The sequence below is a fragment of the Scyliorhinus canicula genome, chromosome 16 (genome assembly GCF_902713615.1).
Source record: "Scyliorhinus canicula chromosome 16, sScyCan1.1, whole genome shotgun sequence".
Lineage (NCBI taxonomy): Eukaryota > Metazoa > Chordata > Chondrichthyes > Carcharhiniformes > Scyliorhinidae > Scyliorhinus > Scyliorhinus canicula.
In genome coordinates, this window is record NC_052161.1 from 24,136,510 (window position 1) to 24,163,330 (window position 26,821).

At 45.3% G+C, this 26,821-nt stretch overlaps 1 protein-coding gene across 1 annotated transcript in view; it reads right to left on the reverse strand.

Annotated features, from left to right (window-relative positions):
• The window catches only part of atrnl1b (attractin-like 1b), a 1,095,064-nt gene that overhangs the window by 675,998 nt on the left and 392,245 nt on the right, over window positions 1-26,821 (reverse strand). The window contains exon 20 of the mRNA XM_038774130.1: window positions 6,398-6,491. Within this exon, the coding sequence (XP_038630058.1) occupies window positions 6,398-6,491 (94 nt within the window). The remainder of the gene's footprint in view (window positions 1-6,397; window positions 6,492-26,821) is intronic.

The window sequence follows — 26,821 nt, forward strand, 5'->3', positions numbered from 1 at the left end:
GACCTGAGGCCGTCCCAATGGTGTGCTCCTTGATTATGCCGTTTTGGAGGGGGAGGAACATCTTAAAACAAGCGCCGTCCCTGATTCCGTTATTAAAAAGGGATTCTCCGCCCAATCGCGTTTTGCGATTTCGCCATCGGCAAGCGGAGAATCGCGCCTATGATCTCTATGTCCGTAGGGTCCTCGTTTTGAATAAATTTTCCCTTTTGTTTGGCTCAATGTTTACTGCACCAGAAGAAGCTGAAATTCTCAAGAATCCCCAGTACTTAAACATTTTAGCTAGCAATCATTTAAAAAACCCCAAGAGTAAAATTACTTTGTTGCGCACAAACAGAATTAAGATAATTTATGGTATGGGCAACAATTATTTTTTGTTCAATAAAACATGCATATGATTAGTTAGATACTCAATACACAATGGGACCCTGGGTTTCAGAACTACAAACATCGCAAGTTACTGCTTTGAAACTAAATGGTAGTCCCCAACATTTTTTTTTAATAAACATTTTATTGAGGTATTTTTTGGTATTATAACAACAACATAATAAACAATGTACATGAAGCCGTCTCCCTCCCTTACAGGTCCCACCCAGGACCGGCTCAAGGTACCGGCAACTCGGGCAGTCGCCCGGGGCGCCATGTGCTAGGGGAGTGCGTGACAAATTATTTCATAATTTTTATGAAGTATTTATTTGACTGTTTTTAATTTATTTTACAACGCAGAGTCTATTTTTACGTGACCGTAAATCATTTTCTGTTGGCTATTTTTACTTGAATTCCGGTCAAGTCAAGTGCGGGACCCACGTAAAAATACAGCCCCTGGGCTAGGAAGCTATTTTTTACATACCACAGACGATTTTACAAACAGATGTGATCACGATGTGAATATAGCTATTAGGTACACTTCTACCATTAAGTCGCTGTTAGTAAGAAATAATATTTCAGAAAAACCAAATGCTGGTGCAAACTGTGTAATATAGACGAAACTGGGAATATTTAGTTATTAGATTAAAAGAACATAAACGTGACATGCCTAACTGCAACACAAATAATGCTAACTTTGTTCATGCTTATGATAATGATTAATGACCATCAAACTTACCGGAACTCTAGTGAAATGATTGTCAAATGTAATGATTACAAAATACGAAGAATTTTAGAGTATGTATAAGGGCGCCAAAGTTCAGCTTGCCCGGGGCGCCAGCAACCCTAGGGCCGTTTCTGGTCCCACCTTTATTAACCCCCTACTCTAATCTAAATTAAACCCCACCCCCTTCTGCTGACGATTAATTTGCTGCAAAGAAGTCGACGAACGGTTGCCACCTCCGGGCGAACCCTAACATTGACCCTCTCAAGGCGAACTTGATTTTCTCCAAACAGAGAAAGCTAGCCATGTCCGATAGCCAGGTCTCTGACTTCGGGGGCTTTGAGTCCCTCCAAGCCATTAGTATCCGTCTCCGGGCTACCAGGGAAGCAAAGGCCAGAACGTCTGCCTCTTTCTCTTTCTGGATTCCCGGATCTTCCGACACCCCGAAAATCACCACCTCTGGACTTAGCGCCACTCTTGTTTTTAACACCGTGGACATGACATTTGCAAACCTCTGCCAAAATCCCCTAATCTTCGGACATGCCCAGAACATGTGGGCATGGTTCGCTGGTCCTCCTGTAAATTTTGCACACCTATCCACCACCCCAAGGAATCTGCTCATCCGGGCTTCTGTCATGTGAGTCCGGTGAACTACCTTAAATTGTATCAGGCTGAGCCTGGCACATGTTGCGGACGCGTTGACTCTACTCAGCGGGTCTGCCATAGACCATCCTCTATCTCTCCTCCCAGCTCCTGCTCCCACTTGCACTTCAGCTCCTCGGTCTGCATCTCCTCTGACCCCATAAGTTCCTTGCAAAATTTCCAAGACGCTCCCTTCTCCTACCCACCCTCTGGAAACTACCCTGTCCTGAATCCCCCTTAGCAGTAGGAGTGGGAAGGTTGACACCTGTTTACGTAGGAAGTCCCGCACCTGCAGATACCTGAATTTGTTTCCCCTCGCCAACCCAAACTTCTCCTCCAGCGCCTTCATACTCGGAAAGCTCCCCTCTATAAACATATCCCCCATCCTCTCAATCCCTGCTCTCCACTATATCCAGAACCCCCCATCTATACTTCCCGGGCAAACCAGTGATTATTACAGATTGGGGACCAGACCGATGCTCCCTCTGCTCCCACATATCTCCTCCATTGCCCCCAGACTCTCAGGGCTGCCATCACCACGGGGCTGGTGGAGTACCGTGCCGGCGGGAACGGCAGAGGTGCAGTTACCAACGTCCAAACTGGTGCCCTTGCATGAAGCCACCTCATATGCTCCTATTCTGACCCCTCCCCCACCAGCCACTTCCCGATCATGGCTATATTTGCCGCCCAGTAATAGTTACTAAAATGTGGCAGTGCAAGCCTGCCCTCTCCCCGACTCCGCTCAAGCATTACCTTCCTTACCCACGGGGTCTTGCCCGCCCAAACAAAGCCAGAGATCACTTTGTTGACCCGTTTAAAAAAGGACCGCGGAATAAAGATGGGGAGACACTGAAATACAAACAGGAATCTCGGGAGGCCTGTCATCTTCACCGTCTGCACCCTCCCAGCTAATGACAACGGGAGCGGGTCCCATCTTCGAAAATCATCCTTCATTTGGTCTACTAGCCGGGCCAGATTTAATTTATGCAGCCGGTCCCATTCCCGCGCCACTTGAATGCCTAGGTACCTTAAGCTTCCCCCTACTAATCTAAACGGCAGCTCCCCTAATCGCCTCCCCTGTCCCCTCGCCTGGACCGCAAACATCTCACTTTTCCTCATACTGCAACACCAATAACTGGTCAAATTCCCTTAGAATCCTCATGATTTCTTCCATCCCCTCCAATGGGTCCGATACATACAGATGCAGGTCGTCTGCATTGCGTGAGACTCTGTGCTCCTCCACCCCCCCCCCCCCCCCCCCTCCCCACCAGCCCTTTCCAGTCCCTTGAGGCTCTCAGAGCAATTGCCAGCGGCTCTATAGCAAGCAAGAACAATAGTGGGGAGAGGGGGCATCCCTGTCTCGTCCCCGATGCAGTCTAAAATAGTCCGATGTTGTCCTATTCGTCCGTACGTTCGCAACAGGAGCCTGATACAGCAACCTGACCCAGTCAATAAAGCCCCGCCCATATCCGAAACGTCCCAGTACCTCCCACGGAGAATCCCATTCTACCCAATCAAAAGCCTTTTCTGCATCCATTGCGATCACTACCTCCACCTCCCTGCCTTCCGGGGGCATCATGATCACATTTAACAACCTTCTTACATTGGCCACCAACTGCCTACCCTTAACAAACCCTGTCTGATCCTCCCCAATAACGCCCAGGACGCAATCCTCAATCCTGGAGGACAAAATTTTGGCCAGCAGTTTGGCGTCCACATTCAACAGGGATATCGGCCTGGAGGACCCAGACAGCTCCGGGCTCTTGTCCCGCTTCAGAATCAGCGAAATCGTGGCGTGTGACATCGTCGGGGGCAGCACCACTCTTTCCCTTGCTTCATTGAACATCCTCATCAACACCGGCCCCAACATCCCAGAGAACCTTCTATGAAACTCAACCTGATACCCGTCCGGCCCCGGGGCTTTACAAGACTGCATGACCTTCAGACCCTCCACTATCTCTTCCAACCCGATCGGGGCCCCCAGCCCTTCTACCAACTCCCTGTCCACCTTTGAGAAATCCCACCCCTCCAAGAAGTGCCTCATCCCCTCCGGCCCCGTAGGGCGTTCCGACCTATACCGCCTACTGTAGAAATCCCTAAACGCCTTATTCACCCCTGCTGAATCTCCAACCAGGTTCCCATCTCCATCATTTACTTTCATTATCTCGCTGGCTGCCTCTTTCTAAGCTGCTGTGCAAGCATTCTGCTGGCCTTCTCTCCATACTCATAGATCGCCCCCCTCGCCTTTCCCAGCTGCTCCACCGCAATCCCTGTGGTTAACAAGCCGAACTCTGCCTATAGCCCCCGTGGTTCCCTTAAAAGCCCTGCCTCTGGGGTCTCCGCATACCTCCAATCGATCTGTAGTATCTCCTAAACCAGTCGGACCGTCTCTGCCCTGTCCACCTTCTCCGTATCGAGATCAGCTCCCCTCTGACCACTGCCTTCAGTGCTTCCCGACCATCGCTGCTGAAATTTCCCCCATGTCATTGACTTGCAGGTAGTTCTGAATACATTTCCTCAGCCGCTCGCACACCCCTTCGCCAGCCAAAAGTCCCACATCTAACCTCCAGTGCGGGCGCTCGTTACTGTCCTTACTAACCTGCAGGTCAACCCAGTGCGGAGCATGGTCTGAGATTGTGATCGCCGAGTACCCCGTGTGCATCACCCCTGCCAGTAAGGCCCTGCTCAAAATGAAGAAATCGATCCAGGAGTACACATGCACATGTGAGTAGAAGGAGAACTCCTTCACTCTCGGCTGCCCAAATCTCCATGGATCCATTCCCCCCATCTGCTCCATGAACCCTTTTCGTTCCTTTGCCTTTGCTGGCACCCTGCCCATTTTCGAGCTTGACTGGTCCAAGCCAGGGTCAATAACTGTGTTGAAGTCCCATGTGCGAGTCCAGGTCCGGTATCTTCCCCAGCATCCTCTTTATAAACTCCACATCATCCCAATTTGGCACATACACATTTACTAATACCACCTGCACCCCATCCAGTTTCCCACTGACCATAATGTACCGACCTCCCACATCCAAAACTATTCTACCCGCCTCAAACACCACCCGCTTATTGAACAGGATCGCGACCCCTCTAGTCTTTGAATCCAGCCCCGAGTGAAAGACCTGACTGACCCAGCCTTTTCTCAATCTAATCTGGTCAGTTACTCTCAGGTGCGTCTCCTGCAACATTACCACGTCCGCCTTCAGTCCCCTGAGATGCGCGAACACACGTGCCCTCTTGACCGGCCCATTTAACCCTCGAACTTTTCAGGTGATCAGCCTAGTTGTGGGGGCTCATTGCCCCTGCCCCCCCCCCCCACCCCCCCCCCCCCCCCTCCCCCCCCACCCACCACCACCACCTTCACCGATCAGCCATCCCCTTTTTTTGGGTCACCAACGTTTTTGATTAATGTAGCAACCCATGGGGCGCGATTCTCCGCTCCCACGCCGGGTGGGAGAATCGCGGGTGGGCCACTCTGGCACCCCCCGCGATTCTCCCACCCCCCCCCCCCAAAATGGCGTGGCGCGTTTTGCGACACGCCGCTCGGAGAATCGCGGGTCGCCGTTTTTCATGGCGACCCGCGATTCTCCGACCCGGATGGGCCGTGCGGTCGACCGTTCCCGACCGGTTCACGCCGGCGGCAACCACACCTGGTCGCTGCCGGCGTGAACATGGCGGCAGCAGCTGTTTTGTGGCTTGTGGGGGGCGGAGAGGGGAGTGAGCACTACGACACTGCTCGGGAGGGGACTGGCCCGTGATCGGTGCCCGATCGTCGGGCCGGCGTCTCGACGGGACGCACTCTTTCCCCTCCGCCGCCCCACAACATCAAGCCGCCACGTCTTGCGGGGCAGCGGAGGGGAAGACGTCAACCGCGCATGCGCGGGTTTGAGCCGTCATCCGTCGTGACGTCAGCCGCGCATGCGACAAGGCCCGGCGGCCGAGATTTACGGCACAGCCCTCCTAACCCCACCAGGGGGTGGAGAATAGGGGGCCAGGGCAGCCTCTGACGCGGTCGTGAACCTCTCCGGGTTTCACGACGGCGTCGGGCCTTGCGGAGAATTCCGCCCATTCTCTTTTTTTCCTCTGATTTTTTTTCAACTTAATTCAACATGTCACATACGTGCACTATTAACTTTTTCCAACCAGAAGGGAGAATCATTTGTCAATAGCATTCAAGGTAACTTAATTTCCCCTGTCTCTTGAATTAATTCTGGACCAGAAGTATACTGCTACTGGTCAAGTTATATCACATAATGTACAAGCAATGCCGTGTAATTTGAAAATAACTTTGTTATTGGTAGCACATTCCAAATTAGAAATTTGCAAATTATTGAGTAAGCTTAGTGATTTACAGGGCTAATTAATTTGAAATGTCAAGTGTTTTCCAATGCAACCACATAATTAAGTCCATGGTCTAGTGCTTGTATTTAAAAGATGTTGGTAATTGCAGAAAGTGAGAAAAATTAAAAACCACAAGTGTGTTTCATTTTGCTGCTGTATCAATTCAAAGCTGAAGCATGTTCACATCCGTAAGATTTCATTTATTTTGCTGGAGTGCTAATGGCACAGTTAGATTTAGATTTCAGAATCCAAAATAATGGATAATATTTCGAACACAGGTTAATAGCAGTTAAAATAATTTCAAACAAAAGAATGCCAAATACTCACAATTGGCACTGATCGCCTTTGATTCCTTTTGTTGTGCAGAAGCATTTTCCTGTTTGGGCGTGGCAAGCACTTGCATGTCCATTGCATTTACAAGCTGTAAAATAGAGATATCCTTATAAGTAACATGCAATAAATCAAAATTAGCAGCAGGATACCTAGGTGTTTCAAGCCTTAAATATTTATCAATGAGTTCAAATACTACACATTGCAGAATTGAAATTTGGATGCATTAACCGGGGACAAAATCAAATTCTTTCACTGCAGTATAATTACTCCTAGGAGTGCATGAACATGTTTATAGGAAAACAATGTCTTATTACCATAATACTATATTGGTTCAAGGGTTGGACCACTGAAGTATGTACAACAGAAAGGTTGATTGTTGGATTATACTAATAATCTCTGCCATAATGCTGTGGTAATGACAGACAGAAATCAACAACTGGATAATCATCACAGGGCCTCTTTTATGAGGCTCAGAACATTTGGTTTCACAGCAACATTATCACAGGGGTTGAGAGGGCTTCCAGTTCTCCCAGATTGTCCAAGAGTCTCTCAGAGTGCCTCCTGCCTACCCAATTCCATGACCTTTCATTATGATTAGTGGCATGATCAAATCTCCAGTAGTCCAGAGTTGGCAAACCTACCCCTCTCTGAACCCGAAACTCCAGTACTTTCCAGCTCCAATGTGCCTCACTTCCTAAACTTTACAGAACATAAAAATTGCATGTTTATAATCAGGACAATCATTGTGACTCGCATATACAGACAATATACTTTTTCTCAATGGAGACTGTGGAATTTGTCTGTTAACTTTTCTTCAAATAAGCTTGAAAATATTTGAATAGAAAATACTAATGGTAGAAAACAAGTTTTGCTTCGACCTACAGACTCAACAGCACTGTTACATCCCAGGAAACCTGCTGGACTGCCCATGTTCAAATGGCACAATTCAAATTCATCTTACACATCGTCACAGCCCTGGGCAATAAAGTGACACAGGATTATGCCATCGAATACGCAAGTCGAATTTTAGTTCCATATCTCAAATCATCCATTCAAATAGTCCTTTACAAAAGATTCACAGTCTCACTTCTACTTTAAAAAGGTCTTTATAATAAATCTATTAGATCTGTACTTTGGTTGGTATATCTTATGTGTCACCGCACATTATATACTACTCGATAGATTATGAAACTGAGCTTCATGCGTGAAGTAAATTATCTTTTAGTCAGTCTTTTAATCAGTTAGTTTTGCAGATGTCTCTTATCATAGGTCGGTTTTCTTGCAGATACAGAGTTTTTTTTAAAGTTTGTTTTGTCCAAGCAAATACAGAGTACTGAGTTGAATTCAATACAAATTTCAGCTCTTGATATTTCTTCTAATTGAATACACGATACAGAAAAGTTGAAAATAAACAAAATGGCTGTTCAAAGCGATAGTGCAGAAAAATAGCTTCAGAAATTTAAGACAGATGATTCCGGAATGAATTGTTCAAACTGGCACGTACGTTTTAAAGATTATTGCTGTCACTAATGTCTTTCCCCTTTCTGGCTGTGATTGGGTTAAAGTTATTACACAGTTAACTCAATTTTCGATTAAAATGTCTGTCCATCAAATTTTAATATATGATTGAAATACATCTTTCTTAACCTTATCCGTTATCATGAAAACAGTTTCTGAGAATATTGCCCAAAAACTTTGACTTAGCCAAATGTGTCCTTGGTCTCGTCTAACTTCCTTATCTTGATGTTTCTCATGAGATTCAGCATTTTGTACTGTCCTGTTTGAAATGTAGGTATTTTAACAAACCATTTCAAGAAGCCATTTTAAATCTTGGACCATTTATTCCTTTACACTTGTTGTATACTAAAAAGGTAGATTTATACTAAAAAGATAGATTCTATCAGTCCCCCCCTTTTTGATGATTCGAAAGGTGAATAAGATAAGTCAAAAATGAAATAGACTCGAAGAAGGAAAGAAATAAATGCAATAGGACAGTGGTAGACGTAGAGAGAGACTCATTCACATTGCCTTTAATGGTTCAGTTGTTTGAGAGCAGCCTTCAACAACAGAGTGGGAAAAGCCTTGCAAGCGTTACAAACATCTTAATAATTCAATAAAACAAATCAAATGGTAATATCGTAAAAATTAATACATTAATAAATGAACTTGATAAAAAAATGCTTAAAGGACTTAGTAAAAGTTGAAAAATTGCTTAAAACATTGATTATACTGATTAAAAATTGATATACTGATTAAAAATTGATATCATGATTACATAATTCAGTAATATAAGGTTAATAATAATAATTTCATGTATACAAATAAAATGATTATATAGTAAAATAACTGAAGTTGAGTATATGATTTAGTAATAATTGGTGGAATGATTATCAAAATTGATTATGGAATTCAGTAATAAAATTATTAATAATAATTCACTAATAAATGATTAATAATGCAGTAAAAATGCAGTAATAATAGTTAACATGAACTTTCCATTTCAAAGTTATTGGGTGGTGGTGCACTGGGTGTGGACTGAACCACTTGAATCCTTTGGGCGGTACAGGCTGCCATGCATTGGCATGCCCATCTGATGAGCATGATGATAACGGAAAGGATAAATCAAAATCACAATGCAAAAAACTATCTGTATTATCCAGCTGATGAAGTATCCGTGAGATAAAATTACAACTGAATATGCCATGACAATTGTCATGAAAAATTATAAAAGCATTGTCTTGGAATGTCAGAAGCATAGCATTTACTTTTGCACATTGCGTCCTGCTAAAGTGCAGTTTATAAAATGTGGTTGGTCTCCTTAAAGTCAGATACTTGTGTAGGATATCCTTGAGCTCAACTAGAGTTTAATTATAATAAAAACAGAAAAGGCTGGATTGACTTATGAGGTCTGGCAGCATCTGTGGAGAGACACAGAGTTAAACAGAGTCTAAATGACCCTTCAGCAGAACCCTAAGAAAGGCAGAAATACAAATAATTTTTTAAGAGTTTAATTATTTTTGATGAAGAGGCTTGCAGTTAAGATATTGCTTGTCAGTTGCCAGTTGGACACCAGCACAAGGAATAATTACATTATTATTTTTTCTGTATACATCATTCTACTAAAATGACTAGGTAATCTACATGCAAAATTGTCTAATTTGTCACTCAAAATGTCAAATCGTCTCATTTGTCACTCAACATTGACTTCTAGTCCAGAAACACCTCAACTTCAAAGTATCATCATGTTCCAAACTCTTCATGGTCTAACCCCTTCGCATCTCTGTACCTTCTCCCTCCCTGTGACAAAATTCTGCACACAGCAGTGTGAACTTGAAGACAGATGCAATACCCCATGTTCCAAAGTGATCTTTCAGTCATGATTAGACAGCTAGAAGTGATCAAGGGAAGTCATTGACTGGACTGAATTCATACAGCACGCAAACCATGCCAATTGAAATTGTTATTTCTCTAAAAGCATTCAGCTGAGATCACTAGCATTCAACTGACATGATGCAAAATCAACTCTCCGTTACCTTTTATTCAACTGTGCTCGTAGCAAGTACCTTAGGGCTGTTTAAGTGATCACAGATAGAAATACACAAGTCCCTTCCAGAGGTTGGGGGTTTACAAAGTGTTGTCAAGGAGCCTTGTTGAGTTGTGAGCTTTCGTAATGAATCATATACTTTTAAATTGAATTGCATTGCACTGTTACTTTGCGGCTTACATTTTCGACTATGTCTTTATTCCCTGCCAAAATGTCCCTTGTCATTTCCCAGAGTTGGTGACCCTTGTGTGATCAACACAGCAGAGGCATAAGAAAATGATCAGAAGAATGGGGGAACATCCCAGCTGAAATGGAATAGGTGGTGTAATGATATGTATAATGCCAGTAAGAGTAAGGGTTCAATATCTGAATCTATGTGTAAATCAAACACTAGAGGGCATCACTGTATATACAACAGCATCTCTAGGACATCTGGGAGAAGCTGAAGAGAACATGAAGAGAGCAGAGTGAAAGTTGAATAAAAAAATAAAGCATGAGGTCAAGTCATAGTGTAGTTTAATAGTTAGATAGAATATTGAATACTGCACTACAGATTCAGTGGGCGCGATTCCTCCGCTCCCACGCTGGGTCGGAGAATCGCGGGAGGGCCGCTCTGGCCCAAAATGGTGTGGTTTTTCACGGCGACCGGCGATTCTCCGACCTGGATGGGCCGAGCGGCCGGCCGTTCACGCCGGCGCCAACCACACCTGGTCGCTGCCGGCGTGAACATGGCGCAAAAAGCTGGTTTGTGACTTGTAGGGGGCGGAGAGGGGAGTGAGCACCACGACCGTGCTCGGGAGGAGACTGGCCTACGATTGGTGCCCACCGATCGTCGGGCCGGCGTCTCAAAGGGACGCACTCTTTCCCCTCCGCTGCCCCGCAAGATGAAGCCGCCACATCTTGCGGGGCAGCGGAGGGGAAGACGGCAACCGCGCATGCGCAGGTTGGTGCCGGCCAACTGCGCATGCGCGGCTGACGTCATTAGGCGCGCCGGCCACGTCATTCTCGGCGCGCTGGGCCTTAACGCCAGCGCAAGGTCCGCGGCCGAGATTTACGGCACGGCCCTCCTAGCCCCCCGGGGGGGGGGGGAATAGGGGACGAGGAGCGGCCTCCGAGGCCGTTGTGAACCTCTCCGGGTTTCACGATGGCATCGGGCCTTGCGGAGAATTCCGCCCAGTGTCTTTTGTTTATTATCTGTAACTCAGTAGAGTGTGCGAACTTCATTTTAGTTTAGTCATGTAAAATGAATTAGTTTTGATTCAATATTCTTAATTGTACATTCTTTGTCAACACTACATATCTAGCTATCTTGGAGGAAAAGGCAAAGAATATAACAGGTGGGGGAAGTACTTGGAAAGTATTTTGAAAATAAAGATGTGTTATTTTGTCCATCATAACCTGCAGGAAACTGCATTGATATCATCCTGCCCACTTTAATAGCTAATGATCGCATTTAATGCCCATAACGCTGAATGATCACTTTCGAGCTTCCCCAAATGTAACAAGCTCTGATATCTTGTTGAGTGCTTTGATGATCTGTGATCAATACTCATTCCGAAATTCACCACTATATGTTTGACCAGTACTGATCACTCGACTCAAGTTTTTATCGAGTGCTGCATTGATGTTGGATCATTCTGGTAGGGCATACAGCCCTCTGAGAACTCTGCATCTTCCCAGATCCTCGATCAGGTCGCACCTCAGTCTTCTCTGCTCCAGAGAACACAGCCTAAGTCTATCCAAACTCTCTTCATAACTTAAATTTTCCATCCCAACAACATCATGCATCTCCTCTACACCCCCTCCAGTGCAATCCTATAACGTGGCAACCAGAATTGCACACAGTACCCCAGCTGTGGCCTCACCAAAGTTCTATGCAACTCCAAAATGACCTCCCTGTTTTTGCAATCTATGCCTTGATTGATAAAGGTGTCCCATATGCCTTTTTAGACCATCCTATTAACCTGCCTTTCTGCCTTCAGAGATCTGGAGACAAACACGCCAAGGTCGCTTTGTTCTTCAGAACTTCCCAGTGTCAGGCCATACATTGACTATCTCCTTGTCAAATTACTCCTTCCAAAGTTTTCAGGGTTATATTCACAATTCGCAGGATTAAATTCCACCTGCCATATTTTTGCCCTTTTAACCATGCCGTCGATATCTTCCTGTAACTCAGACACTCAACCTCACTGTTACCCACCCAGTCAATCTTTGTGTCTTACTGATATCACCCCTCCCCCCCCCCCCCCACATAGCCATCTATGTAGATGTAGTTTATGTAAATTACAAACAATAGAGGACCCAGCACAGATCCCTGTGGTGCGCCAAGAGACACTGGCTTCCAGTCACTAAAACAGCCATCTGTCATCACCCTGTCTCCTACAACTAAGATAATTTTGATTCCACCTAATCAAGTTATCCTGTATTCCATGTTTATTTTGGTGAAGACAGATGTGAAATATTCGTTCAACACCCTACCAATGTCCTCTGGCTCCACTCACAGATTTCTCCCTTGGTCCATAATGGGCCCTACTCTTTCCCTGGTTATCATCTTCCCATTGATATACTTACAGAAAATATTGTGGTTTTCCCTGCTTTTACCAGTCAGAGCTTTCTCAGATTTCTTTTCTCTTCTAATTGTTTTTTTAAGCTCCATCCTGCACTTTCTATACTCCACTAATGTCCCCACTGATTTGCTCCCCTTGTACTTGGTGAAAACCTCTCTTTTCCTTCTCATTGTATCCTAAATGTCTCTGGTCATCCATGGTTCTCTGGGCTTGTTACTCCTTCCTATTACCCTAGAGGGAACATGCTGGGCCTGTATGGTCCCCATTTTCTGTTGAACGCTCCCTCCCACTGCTCTTCTGTAGATTTCCCCACAAGTAACTCTTTCCATTCTACCTTGGCTAGATCCTGCCTTCTTTTACTAAAATCCGCTCTTCCCCAATCCAAGACCTTTTCATTGCAACTTGTCTATTTCTTTGTCCATGTTGTGGTTTCTATCACCAAAATGTTCCCTCACCAACACATGAACCATCGGTCCAGCGTCATGCCCCAGAATTAAGTCCAGCACTGCACTGTTCCTTGTTGGACCCTCTACATATTGAGCTAAAAACGTTTAAGAACTCCACTCCATCTGAGCCCTTGACATGATGACTGTCCCAATTAATGTTGGGAAAGTTGAAATCACCTATTATTGCCCTATTACTATTTTTACATTCCTCTGCGAATAGTGCACATATTTGCTCATCAATTTCCCGCTGACTATCTGGAGGTCTATAATAAACACCGAACAATGTGACTGTCCCTTTTTTATTGTTAAGCTTTCAACAAAGCTTCAATTGATGCCCCCTCCAAGATATCACCTCTCCTCACTGCAGTAACTGACTCCTTAACTAATAATGCAATGCCTCCTCCTCTTTTACCCCTCTCCTCTGTCTCACCTGAAGATTCTGGGCGCGATTTTCCGCTCCCCATGCCGGCTGGGAGAATCGCGGGAGGACCGGGCGACTCACGACACGCCCCCCGCGATTCTCCCATTCCCCCGCTCTGAGGAATCGCCGCCCGCCGTTTCTCACGGCGACCCGTGATTCTCCGACCCGATTGGCCGAGCGGCCTGCCATTCGCGACCGGTTCACAACGGTGGCAACCACACCTGGTCGCTGCCGTCAAGAACATGGCGCCAAAAGCTGGTTTGAAGTTTGTGGGGGGGCGGAGAGGGGAGTGAGCACCACGGCCATGCTTGGGAGGGGACTGGCCAGCGATCGGTGCCTACCGATCGTCGGGCCGGCGTCTCAAAGGGACGCACTCTTTCCCCTCCGCCGCCCCGCAAGATCAAGCCGCCACGTCTTATGGGGCAGCAGAGGGGAAGAGGGCAACCGCGCATGCGCGGGTTGGCGCCGGCCAACCTGCGCATGCGCGGCTGACATAATTAGGCGCCACCGCGGCGTCTTTCTCGGCGCGCCGGGCCTTGACGCCAGCGACAAGGCCCAGCGGCCGAGAATAACGGAGCGCCGCTCCTAGCCCCCCAGGTGGAGGTGAATAAGGTGAGAGGAGCGGCCTCCGAGGCCGTCGTGAAACTCGGCCGAGTTCACGACGACCTTCTCGATTTTTCACGGGAGCGGAGAATTCTGCCCTCTATATCCCAGGATGTTGAGGTGACAGTCCTGTCCTTCCTCAACCATGTCTCCATGATGGCTAATATATCGTAATTCCACATGTCAATCCTCGCCCTTAACTCATCCGTTTTACCTATGGAAAACTCCTGACCTTAAAGTAGAGGCCATCTAGCCTCATCTTACTCCCTTGTATTCCATTGTGGGTGAATACCCACTGTATTCCCTCTGACTTTATTGCTTTTCTGTGTTAAGCTGTGTCCCTATTCTGCCAACAGTCCGCATCCCCTCCCTCTGCTGAACTAAACTCCTCCCAACAGCACTAGCAGACCTGCCAGCAGGATGTTAGTCCCGCTCTGGTTCCATCGCAGACCGTCCCCTTGTACAGGTCTCATCTTCCCCAGAAACAGTCCCAGTGGTCCAGGAATCGAAAACCCTCCCTCCTGTACCAACTCTTAAGCCATGCGTGCATCTACGCTTTTTTCCTATTTCTGATCTTGCTAGCACGTGGCACTGGACGTAATCCAGAGATTATACCCTGAGAAGTCCTGCTTTTTAGTCTACTGGCTGACTTCCTCTATTGACCTCATCCCTCTTTTTACCTATGTCATTTGTACCAACATGTACCATGACCTCTGTCTTATCAACCTCCCCCTTCATGATGCCATGCAGTGTTCAGTGACATCCCGGATATTGGCACCAAGGATGCAACACACCATCCAAGAGTTACATTGACAGCCAGAGCAGCCACTATCTGTTTCCCTGACTATAGACTCCCCTATTACTCTTCCTCTCTTTCCCCCTTCCTGTGCAGACTGCTTGTGGTGCCAGAAGCTTGGCTCTGTCAGCACTCCCTAGAGGAACCGGCCTCGTTAGCCTCTAAAATGGAATATCAATTTGCGAGCGTTATCCCAGGGAACTCTTGAACTACCTGCCTGTTTCTCTTGGACCGCCTGGTGATCACCCATTCCCCTCCTTCCTCAAATCCCTTCAGTTGCAGTGTGACCAGAGACAAAGACTAGACTTTAGATAGAAATTAACCCTTAATTTCCCTTAGACACAAAACCGTCAGTTTAGCACTCTAATGCAGCCTAAAGTCAGCACTCCAGTGCAAACTCCAGCAGTTGACTGAATTATAAGTCATAAAAGTTATCAGTTTAGCTCAGGTGTTACTGGGAGAATGAGATCAGAAGACAGTTTTGAGTGTTTCAAGGAGAGATAGGACTTGGGGTGAAAAGCATCGGGTGAATGCTCAGGAATTCACTCAAAGTAAATTGTTATCAACTCTGCCAGTCCCAAGCAAGAAAAAAATCTTTGTGTCAATCTGGTGGTAACTTTTGACTGGTTTGTGTGTCTGTAAAGATCTTGCTGGCGTAAAGAAATGGTGCACATTTGAATCATCTTGTGCTTCTGTTGAGGTTGTTTCAACCATTCTGTCTGGTGTAATATAGTTCATTTTTTTGTTTAATAAATGTTTTATTCTTTGTGTTAAACGTTCATCAGCAGACTCCAGTTAGGATCTATCAAGGCAGGTTTTAATCTGGAATCTGATTTGTCCCAAAGGTCTGGGATATAGGGGGTGCGATTCTCCGCTCCCCAGGCCGGGTGGGAGAATCGCGGGAGGGCCACTCTGGCACCCCCGCGATTCTCCCACCCCCCCCCCCAAATGGCGTGTCGCGATTTGCAACATGCCGCTCAGAGAATCGCGGGTCGCCGGCGATTCTCTAGCCCGGATGGGCCGAGCGGCCTGCCGTTCCCGACCTGTTCACGCCGGCGGCAACCACACCTGGCAGCTGCCGGCGTGAACAGCGCGCGAAAGGTGAGTTTGGGGCCTGTGGGGGGCGGAGAGGGGATTGAGCACCACGGCCGTGCTCGGGAGGGGACTGGCCCGCGATCAGTGCCCACCGATCGTCGGGCCGGTGTCTCCAAGAGACGCACTCTTTCCCCTCCGCCGCCCCGCAAGATCAAGCCGCCACGTCTTGCGGGGCAGCGGAGGGGAAGACGGCAACCACGCATGCACGGGTTGGCGCCGGCCAACCTGCGCATGCACGGCTGGCGTCATTAGGCGCCGCCGCCACGTCATTCTCGGCGCGCCGGGCCTTGACGCCAGCGACAAGGCCCGGCGGCCGAGAATAACGGAGCGCTGCTCCTAGCCCCCCGGGTGGGGGTGAATAGGGGGCGAGGAGCGGCCTCCGACGCCGTCGTGAAACACTTCGGGTTTGACGACGGCGTCGGCCGTTGCGGAGAATTCCGCCCAGGATGAGAGGCGGTAGATTCAAAACTGAGATGAGGAGGAACTACTTCTCGTAGAGGTGGTGAATTTGTGGAACTCACTGTCCCATAGTGCGATGGAGTCTGAATCATGAAATGGTTTCAAGAAGGAGATAGATATATTCCAGATTTTCAAAACAGGTTAAAGGGATACAGGGAACAAATAAGGTGGTTGATTTGAGACGAGGAAGAGATCAGCCATGATCTGCTAAATGGTAGAGCAGGCTTGAAGGACTGGATTGCCTACTTCTACTAATTCCTATGTTTCTGTGTCCCTATGTCCAGTATTATCAGCCGGGATCTTAACACTTAATAGCTGAAATGTCAACGATAAAGTGTAATTTGTGATTGGCATTGCAAAAGATGTGCGTGTTAGATCATGTTTAATTTTGTTGATTTTAGTTTCACTGCTGCAATAAAAGTTCTGAGAAGTGAAACCTTGTCCATTGGTTTCTTCCATTTAGGTCATTTGGGAGGTTTGGTTCTTTAATAGTCTCCACAGGGTTCGGAACAATTAACATGTCTGCCATTATGTACATTAGTATAATAAATACAAGAAATGCAGCTCTGAAAAAAGAATCTATGCTGATGCTGTGCAACATCAGCCCACTATTGTCTTACATGTAGGAAACATAACATTGGTTTGGTCTATCCACCAAGTCTGTAGTCCAGATTTGAATTTATACTGGTATAATTACCTAATTTATTTGTACTTTTTGAAATGCAGTGTTAGCTGGGACTCAGTTAATAGCACTCTTGCCTCTGAGTCACACTGTTTGTGTTTTTATGAAGCCATGCTTTACAAAAAAAAACATTAATTTGTATGCTACAAAATACAAGTGACACTTTTTTTTATAGACTAAAGTCACTTGCCAATGATTTAAAATCACAGTAAAAGATGGGTGAACATTTGCATTACTGTGCTTTCTATATTCCAAGCCGTTGAAACAGAGACAACCTGTCTGCAAAGACTCACTTGGAACAACTGACTTTGAGCAGGAATGCGGGTGGGGAGGCATACCCAATCCCATTGGCAAAGCAATTATCTCAATTAAATGTTCTGTCCTGATGTTTTAGACATATGTAGAAGCTTGTAAAGTTTAATGAAAAAAAATTATTAACAAAAATTATTTTATAAATACAAAACTTTAAAACCAGTTAACATTTAACTTATCATTTAACTTTATCAGCTGAACAATAACATAAAACTACCTGAACTTTTACAAATTTCTTGCAAAAGAATATATTAAACACAATGGTGCCATCTATTTGTAAAAGGGAGGGAAGGGGAAGCGAGGAAGGGAAGAGGAGAGGGAAGGAGGAAAGGTGGGAATGGGAGGGAGGGAAAGGGGGGGGCAAAGGAAAGGGTTTTGACAATTGTTAATTGACAAGCACACTGTCCGAAAGCAGCTGCTTCTGAAGCACAGTGTCCTGACACACAGCTCCTCTGACATGATTTCAGGATGTCCTCTGGCAGTACACCCTTCGGGGCGGGTGACTGATTTGCTGCAATACATGTCAGATAGATAGTTCACATTAGCTTACCGAAGGCTTGCATATATCAACTAAGACTCACCTGATGAAGGAGCTACGCTCTGAAAGTCAGTGATTCCAAATAAACCTGGCGAACTTTAACCTGGTGTTGTAAAACTTCTTTACTGTGCCCATGCCAGTCCAATGCCAGCATCTCCACATTATATCAACAAAGGCATTACAATTTGTTGAAGTATTCACTGAAGGTTCTAAGGATGAACATTACATCACAAAGACTCATAAACAACTCAGCTTAAAATACATTGCAAAATCCAAATGTACTTTAGCTCTGAATCAGCTGGGAGGACCGGCGCGCTAGCATTAGTCTTTGAAGGATTCAATAGCACATGTATCAAGGCCATGATCATCTGAAACCAACTCCGCCGGGCCGCCCATATGCTTAGGATGTCAGAGTCCTGACTGCCAAAGCAAATCTTCTTCACCCAGCTCAAGGAAGGATCCGAACAAGAGGAGGACAAAGGAAGCTCTTCAAAGGAAGCTTGTAAGCTTATCTCAAGAAATGGAATATAGACGTCAATGCCCAGGAGACCTTTGTTCAGAAGAGACCTACTTGGAGGAACCTCCTGATTGAAGGGTCACAATTTTCTGAGAACAACCGACGGCAAGAGGAGGCCTGGAAAAGGAACCTGGGAAAGGAATACCCGCGACTTAATGTCCAAGGACTGATCCCACCTATTGGAAACTCCTGCCAAGTGAGTTGATTGCAGATGCGGCTTTAGGATCGGGCTCATCAGCCACATAAGGAACGCAGAACCCGTGGTCAGTAACACTGAGTATCTTGGGTGAATAATCATACTCGTTAGCGATCACCGCATCCTATCCGTAGTTCCTTTATTGGAATTAATGGAATTAATATCCTCATGTCAAACCAAAGTTTTAAAAAAATAATTATTTCATCTTCTGTGACGTGAAACTCACTTTATACAGTAAAGTACCCTTTTGATGGAATTAACAGCCTCATGACAACCCAAAGTTTAAAAAAAAAATCTTCCTTTAATTTTATTTGCATTTTAAATATATTTATAAGTGCTAAACACTAATAAAATAAAACTTTAACCTCCTGATGTCTCCTGCCTCTGCTGGACTGAAACATTTCCATGGAAATAAAAAGGTGTAAAAACTCACCAAATAATAAATAAGTGGCCCACATTAGCGCTGCAGCTGGATCTTTCATTAGCAACACAGAGCATCAAGCAGGGGGGAAGAAAACGGCCGGGGATTTAAAACATCACACGCTTTCAGTACGCACGACTGAATGCCTGCAGTTCCATGTTGTCACTCCACGCATTTGTGCCGCACAAGTGACTTAAGTCGCAAATCCTGCAGGAAGTTAAGGGCCCTTGACTTGAATCCAGGTGATGTGACCATCAATTCACTCGGAACACGATTGGAAGTAAACTGTGGTTTTAATAGACTTACAACTGAGCCTGCCTGCGACCAGAAGAACTGAGGGCAGGCTCACACGGCTGCAGCACGTTATACTTCTGGTAGTGGGAGGGGCCATGGGCAGAGCCATGGGCGGGCCGAGGGTGGAGCCCTGTACAACTCCTCCTCTCCCCCTGTGGGCAGAGCCGCGCAACGGCTCACAGACAGAGCCCACAAGGACACAATACAATAGTGTGAATACAGAGCCCACAAGGACACAATACAATACAGTGTGAATTGCATTCACCACACCAGGTCCACCACTAAATGCATCCTAAAGCCGGCCAAGTCACCAATCTTCAAGAACAATAGATTCTTTAGCTTTTCTAGGCAGTAAATTAATCTGTGCATTTGTGTGCATATGTGTCTATCAGAAGAGAGAGAGAAAGAGAGAATGAGAAATATACTTATGTACATGTGTGTGAAAGTTGCAGTATTTTTATTACTTCTCTTGGAATCAACCTTTTCTTTTTAAAAACTCAAGAAAACCTGCCTGCTGTTTTTTTATAATCACAGCATGTAAACAGTCAAACACTCAGAGAATTGAGATGCGTATCCTCTTTATAACAAAAGAAACCTGCTATGGCCAAATAAAGAGTGGGATAATGAAGTGAGTCGTCCTATCCCTCTTCACCTGATCTCAACAGTTTCAACACTGAACACAACATAAACATGATGTGGAGATGCCGGCGTTGGACTGGGGCGAGCACAACAAGAAGTCTTACAACACCAGGTTAAAGTTCAACAGGTTTGTTTCAAACACTAGCTTTCGGAGCACTGCTCCTGATTCACCTGAGGAAGGAGCAGTGCTCCGAAAGCTCGTGTTTGAAACAAACCTGTTGGACTTTAACCTGGTGTTGTAAGACTTCTTACAACAAAAACAGATTCTGGTCATTATCATTCTGGGAGCTTGCTCTGTGCAAACCGAGTGCCGCATTTCCAAATTAAAGTCAGTGCACTTCCAAAGTACTTAATTGGCTTTGAGATAGAACATCGAACATAGAACAGTACAGCACAGAACAGGCCCTTCGGCCCTCGATGTTGTGCCGAGCAACGATCGCCCTACTCAAACCCACGTATCCACCCTATACCCGTAACCCAACAACCCCCCCCCCCTCCTACTTTTTTTTAGGACACTACGGGCAATTTATCATGGCCAATCCACCTAACCCGCACATCTTTGGACTGTGGGAGGAAACCGGAGTACCCGGAGGAAACCCACGCACACACGGGTGTTGTAGGACGTGCAGACTCCGCACAGAAAGTGACCCAGCTGGGAACCGAACCTGGGTCCCTGGAGCTGTGAAGCATTTATGCTAACCACCATGCTACCGTGCTGCCCTGCAGTTGTGAAAGGCGTAACTTTAGTGTTGGTCTTCCTTTATAAGCAGAGATAGCAGCCGAAACTGCTAATTAGTGTCTAAATGCAAAGTCAAGGCAAGCACTCTTGACGATTGTTTAAGTGGATCTTTCAAAGTTCACCTATAATCTAAAGCCTTCTGTTTCACAGCATTGTGTATCTGTATGATTATATCAGTTTTCACACCAGAGAAACTTAACGCCACATTTCCTAAAACAACATAGCTTTGCGATTAGCCAGATAAATTTGTGTTCTGAGTCATGGAGACAGGATCAGCTTCCTACTCATCACCGTCAGGCAGCTATTTAAATTCATCATATGCAGTTATCTAAACCTTTAAAATAAGTAAATGATGCATCATCTTCACAACAGAAAATAAGGTGTTTCCCAAACAGTTTGCACAGCTATGTAAACAAAACCAAAATTACTGTAGCTTGTGCATGATGTCAACACAACTGTCACAACATATGGCTCTCTTTACGTGGATGTGAAGCAAACATAAAAGTAGAGAGCAAAATTGGAAGATGTATTACTTATTGTTAAAATAAATGTTAATACTTGTGTGGACAACATAATAATAACAGGACCTAGATGATACTGCTAATTTGCATCACTTTCATGCATGGTTAATTGAACAAAGATAATGGGCGGAATTCTCCGACTCCCGGGGTTTTTACCAGAACACATCTTCATAACTTTGCCGAGAGCAGTAGAAAAGAACCAGGTGCTCACTTGCAACATAATAATCAATTTTATTTCTGTGTTCTCAAACGGTCCATATAGGCCAACACAAACTGAAATGTTCAAAATAAGATCAAGAATTACTTCCATCATCCACAAGTACCACAGGCTAGATTTAGAAATAATAATAATAATCTTTATTAGTGTCACAAGTAGGCTTACATTAACACTGCAATGAGGATACTGTAAAAATCTCCTAGTCGCCACACCCCGGCGCCTGTTCGGATTTACATTGAGATCAAAAAGGATGAGTTAAGAACAAAAGAACAAAGAAAGGTACAGCACAGCAACAGGCCCTTCAACCCTCCAAGCCCGTGCCGACCATGCTGCCCATCTAAACTAAAATCTTCTACACTTCATGGGTCTGTTTCCCTCTATTCCCATCCTATTCATATATTTATCAAGATGCCCCCTTAAATATCACTATCGTCCCTGCTTCCACCACCTCCTCCGGCAGCGAGTTCCAGGCACCCACTACCCTCTGTGTAAATAATTTGCCTCGTACATCTCCTCTATACCTATGCCCCCTAGAAATTGACCCCTCTACCCTGGGGAAAAGCCTCTGACTATCCACTCTGTCTATGCCCCTCATAATTTTGTAGACCTCTATCAGGTCGCCCCTCAACCTCCGTCGTTCCAGTGAGAACAAACCGAGTTTATTCAACTGCTCCTCATAGCTAATGCCCTTCATGCCAGACAACACCCTGGTAAATCTCTTCTGCACCCTCTCTAAAGCCTCCACATCCTTCCGGTAGTGTGGCGACCAGAATTGAACACTATACTCCAAGTGTGGCCTAACTAAGGTTCTATACAGCTGCAACATGACTTGCCAATTCTTATATTCTCTGCCCAGGCCAAAGAAGGCAAGCATGCCGTATGCCTTCTTGACCACCTTCTCCATCTGTGTTGCCCCTTTCAGTGACCTGTGGAGCTGTTCACCGAGATCTCTCTGACTTTCAATACTCTTGAGGGTTCTACCATTCACTGTATATTCCCCACCTGCATTAGGACTTCCAAAATGCATTACCTCACATTTGTCTGAATTAAACTCCATCTGCCATCTCTCCGCCCAAGTCTCCAAACGATCTAAATACTGCTGTATCCTCTGATAGTCCTCATCGCTCTCCGCAATTCCACCAACCTTTGTATCGTCTGCAAACTTACCAATCAGACCAGTTACATTTTCCTCCAAATCATTTATATATACTACGAACAGCAAAGGTCCCAGCACTGATCCCTGCAGAACACCACTAGTCACAGCCCTCCAATTAGAAAAGCACCCTTCCATTGCTACTCTCTGCCTTCTATGACCTAACCAGTTCTGTATCCACCTTGCCAGCTCACCCCGATCCCGTGTGACTTCACCTTTTGTACCAGTCTACCATAAGGGACCTTGACAAAGGCTTTACTGAAGACCATATAAACAACATCCATTGCCCTACCTGCACAAATCATCTTTATGACCTCTTCGAAAAACTCTGTCAAGTTAGTGAGACACGACCTCCCCTTCACAAAACCATGCTGCCTCTCACTAATACGTCCATTTGCTTCCAAATGGGAGTAGATCCTGTCTCGAAGAATTCTCTCCAGTAATTTCCCTACCATTGACATAAGGATCACCGGCCTGTAGTTCCCTGGATTATCCTTGCTACCCTTCTTAAACAAAGGAACAACATTGGCTATTCTCCAGTCCTCCGGGACATCACCTGAAGACAGTGAGGATCCAAAGATTTTTGTCAAGGCCTCAGCAATTTCCTCTCTAGCCTCCTTCAGTATTCTGGTGTAGATCCCATCCGGCCCTGGGGACTTATCTACTTTAATATTTTTCAAGACGCACAACACCTTGTCTTTTTGGATCTCAATGTGACCCAGGCTATCTACACACCCTTCTGCAGACTCAACATCCACCAATTCTTTCTCTTTGGTGAATACTGATGCAAAGTATTCATTTAGTACCTCGCCCATTCCCTCTGGCTCCACACATAGATTCCCTTGCCTATCCTTCAGTGGGCCAACCCTTTCCCTGGCTACCCTCTTGCTTTTTATGTAAGTGTAAAAAGCCATGGGATTTTCCTTAACCCTATTTGCCAATGACTTTTTGTGACCTCTTCTAGCCCTTCTGACTCCTTGCTTAAGTTCCTTCCTACTTTACTTATATTCCACACAGGCTTCGTCTATTCCCAGTCTTCCAGCCCTGACAAATACCTCCTTTTTCTTTTTGATGAGGCCTACAATATCTCTCGTTATCCAAGGTTCCCAAAATTTGCCGTATTTACCCTTCATCCGCACAGGAACATGCTGGTCCTGAATTCCTTTCAACTGACATTTGAAAGCATCCCACATGGCAGATGTTGATTTACCCTCAAACATCCTCCCCCAATCTAGGTTCTTCAGTTCCTGCCTAATATTGTTTTAATTAGCCTTCCCCCAATTTAGCACACTCACCCGAGGACCACTCTTATCCTTGTCCACCAGCACTTTAAAACGTACTGAATTGTGGTCACTGTTCCCGAAATGCTCCCCTACTGAAACTTCTACCACCTGGCCGGGCTCATTCCCCACTACCAGGTCCAGTACAGCCCCTTCCCTAGTTGGACTATCTACATATTGTTTTAAGAAGCCTTCTTAAAACGTTTTGCTTGCCTGCAGCAATTCCTCAGTGACAACCCTGGAAACTTATTTGGAGGTAGATGATGCTGCACACTGTACTATGGAACTGAGAGATGATGCAGTCATAGATGCAATACATTCGTCAACCGAGGAGTAAAATCAGGGTAGGAAGTCACTTGTTGTAGAGTTTCCAGGCCCCTTAACAATAAACACAATGCAGGACCATGTATACAGCAAGAAATAATGGGGGTTTGTGAGAAAGGTACGGTGAAACATGGTTAAAGGATGGTCAAGACTGGGAGTTAAATATCCAAAGGTATCAAACTATTCGGAAGGACAGAGTGGATGGTAAGGGAGGTGGTGCAGCTCTGTTATTTAAGGATGACATCCGGGCAATAGTAAGGGATGACATCGGTGCTATGGAGGATAAGGTTGAATCCATTTCAGAGGAAATCAGGAATTGTAAGGCACAAAAGTCACTGATAGGAATAGTCTATAGGCCACCAAATTGTAACATTATGGTGGGACAGGCAATAAACAAAGAAATAACTGATGCATGTAGAAATGGTACAGCAGTTATCATGGGGGATTTTAATCTACATGTCGATTGGTTTAACCAGGTCGGTCAAGGCAGCCTTAAGGAGGAGTTTGTGGAATGTATCCGCAATAGTTTCCTTGAACAGTATGTAATGGAACCTACGAGGGAACAAGCGGTCATAGATCTGGTCCTGTGTAATGAGACAGGATTGATTAATGACTCATTGTTAGGGATCCTCTCGGAAGGAGCGATCAGAATATGGTGGAATTTAAAATACAGATGCAGGGTGAGAAGGTAAAATCAAACACTAGTGTTTTGTGCTTAAACAAAGGAGATTACAATGGGATGAGAGAAGAGGTAGACTGGGAGCAAAGACTTTATGGTGAAACAGTTGAGGAACAGTGGAGAACCTTCCAAGGGATTTTTCACAGTGCTCCCCAAAGGTTTATACCAAAAAAAGGAAGGACGGTAGAAAGAGGGAAAATCGACCGAGGATATCTGAGGAAATAAGGGAGAGTATGAAATTGAAGGAAAAAGCATACAAAGTGGCAAAGATTAGTGGGAGACTAGAGGACTGGGAAATCTTTAGGGGGCAACAGAAAGTTACTAAAAAAGCTATGAAGAAGAGTAAGATAGATGATGAGAGGAAACTTGCGCAGAATATAAAAACAGACAGTAAAATTTACTGAAAATATATAAAGCAAAAAAGAGTGGCTAAGGTAAATATTGGTTCCTTAGAGGATGAGAAGGGAGATTTCATAATGGGAGATGAGGAAATGGCTGAGCAACTGAACAGGTTTTTTGGGTCGGTCTTCACAGTGGAGGGCACAAATATCATGCCAGTCACTGATAGAAATGAGGCTATGACAGGTGAGGACATTGAGATGATTGCTATCACTAAGGAGGTAGTGATGGGCAAGCTAATGGGGCTAAAGGTAGACAAGTCTCCTGGCCCTGATGGAATGCATCCCAGAGTGGTAAAAGAGATGGCTAGGGAAATTGCAAATGCACCAGTGATAATTTACCAAAATTTACTAGACTCTGGGGTCGTCCCGGCAGATTGGAATTGGCAAACGTGACACCACTGTTTAAAAAAGGAGGTAGGCAGAAAGCGGGTAATTATAGGCCAGTGAGCTTAACTTCGGTAGAAGGGAGGATGCTGGAATCTATCATCAAGGAAGAAATAGCGAGGCACCTGGATGGAAATTGTCCCATTGGGCAGACGCAGCATGGATTCATAAAGGGCAAGTCGTGCCGAACAAATTTAGTGGAACTTTTTGAGGGTATTACCAGTGCGGTAGATAATGGGGAGCCAATGGATGTGGTATATCTGGATTTTCAGAAAGGCTTTGACAAGGTGCCACACAAAAGGTTGCTGCATAAGATAAAAATGCGTGGCATTTAGGGTAAAGTAGTAGCATGGATAGAGGATTGGTTAATTAATGGAAAGCAAAGAGTGAGGATTAATGGGTGTTTCTCTGGTTGGCAATCAGTAGCTAGTGGTGTCCCTCAGGGATCAGTGTTGGGTCCACAATTGTTCACAATTTACATAGATGATTTGGAGTTGGGGACCAAATGCAATGTGGCCAAGTTTGCAGATGACATTAAGATGAGTGGTAAAGCAAAAAGTGCAGAGGATACCGGAAGTCTGTAGAGAGATTTGGATAGGTTAAGTGAATGGGCTAGGGTCTGGCAGATGGAATATAATGTTGACAAATGTGAGGTTATCCATTTTGGTAGGAATAACAGCAAAAGGGATTATTATTTAAATGATAAAATATTAAAACACGCTGCTGTGCAGAGAAACCTGGGTGTGCTCATGCATGAGTCGCAAAAAGTTGATTTACAGGTGCAACAGGTGTTTAGGAAGGCAAATGGAATTTTGTCCTTCATTGCTAGAGAACATAGAACATTACAGAGCAGTACAGGCCCTTCGGCCCTCGATGTTGCGCCGTCCTATGAAACCCCTCTAAAGTCCCTCTACACTATTCCCTTATTGTCCATATGCCTATCCAATGACCATTTGAATGCGTTTAGTGCTGGCGAGTCCACTACTGTTACAGGCAGGGCATTCCACGCCCTTACTACTCTCTGAGTAAAGAACCTACCTCTGACATCTGTCCTATATCTATCTCCCCTCAATTTAAAGCTATGTCCCCTCGTGCTGGACATCACCATCCGAGGAAAAAGGCTCTCAATGTCCATCCTATCTAATCCTCTGATCATCTTGTATGCCTCAATTAAGTCACCTCTTAACCTT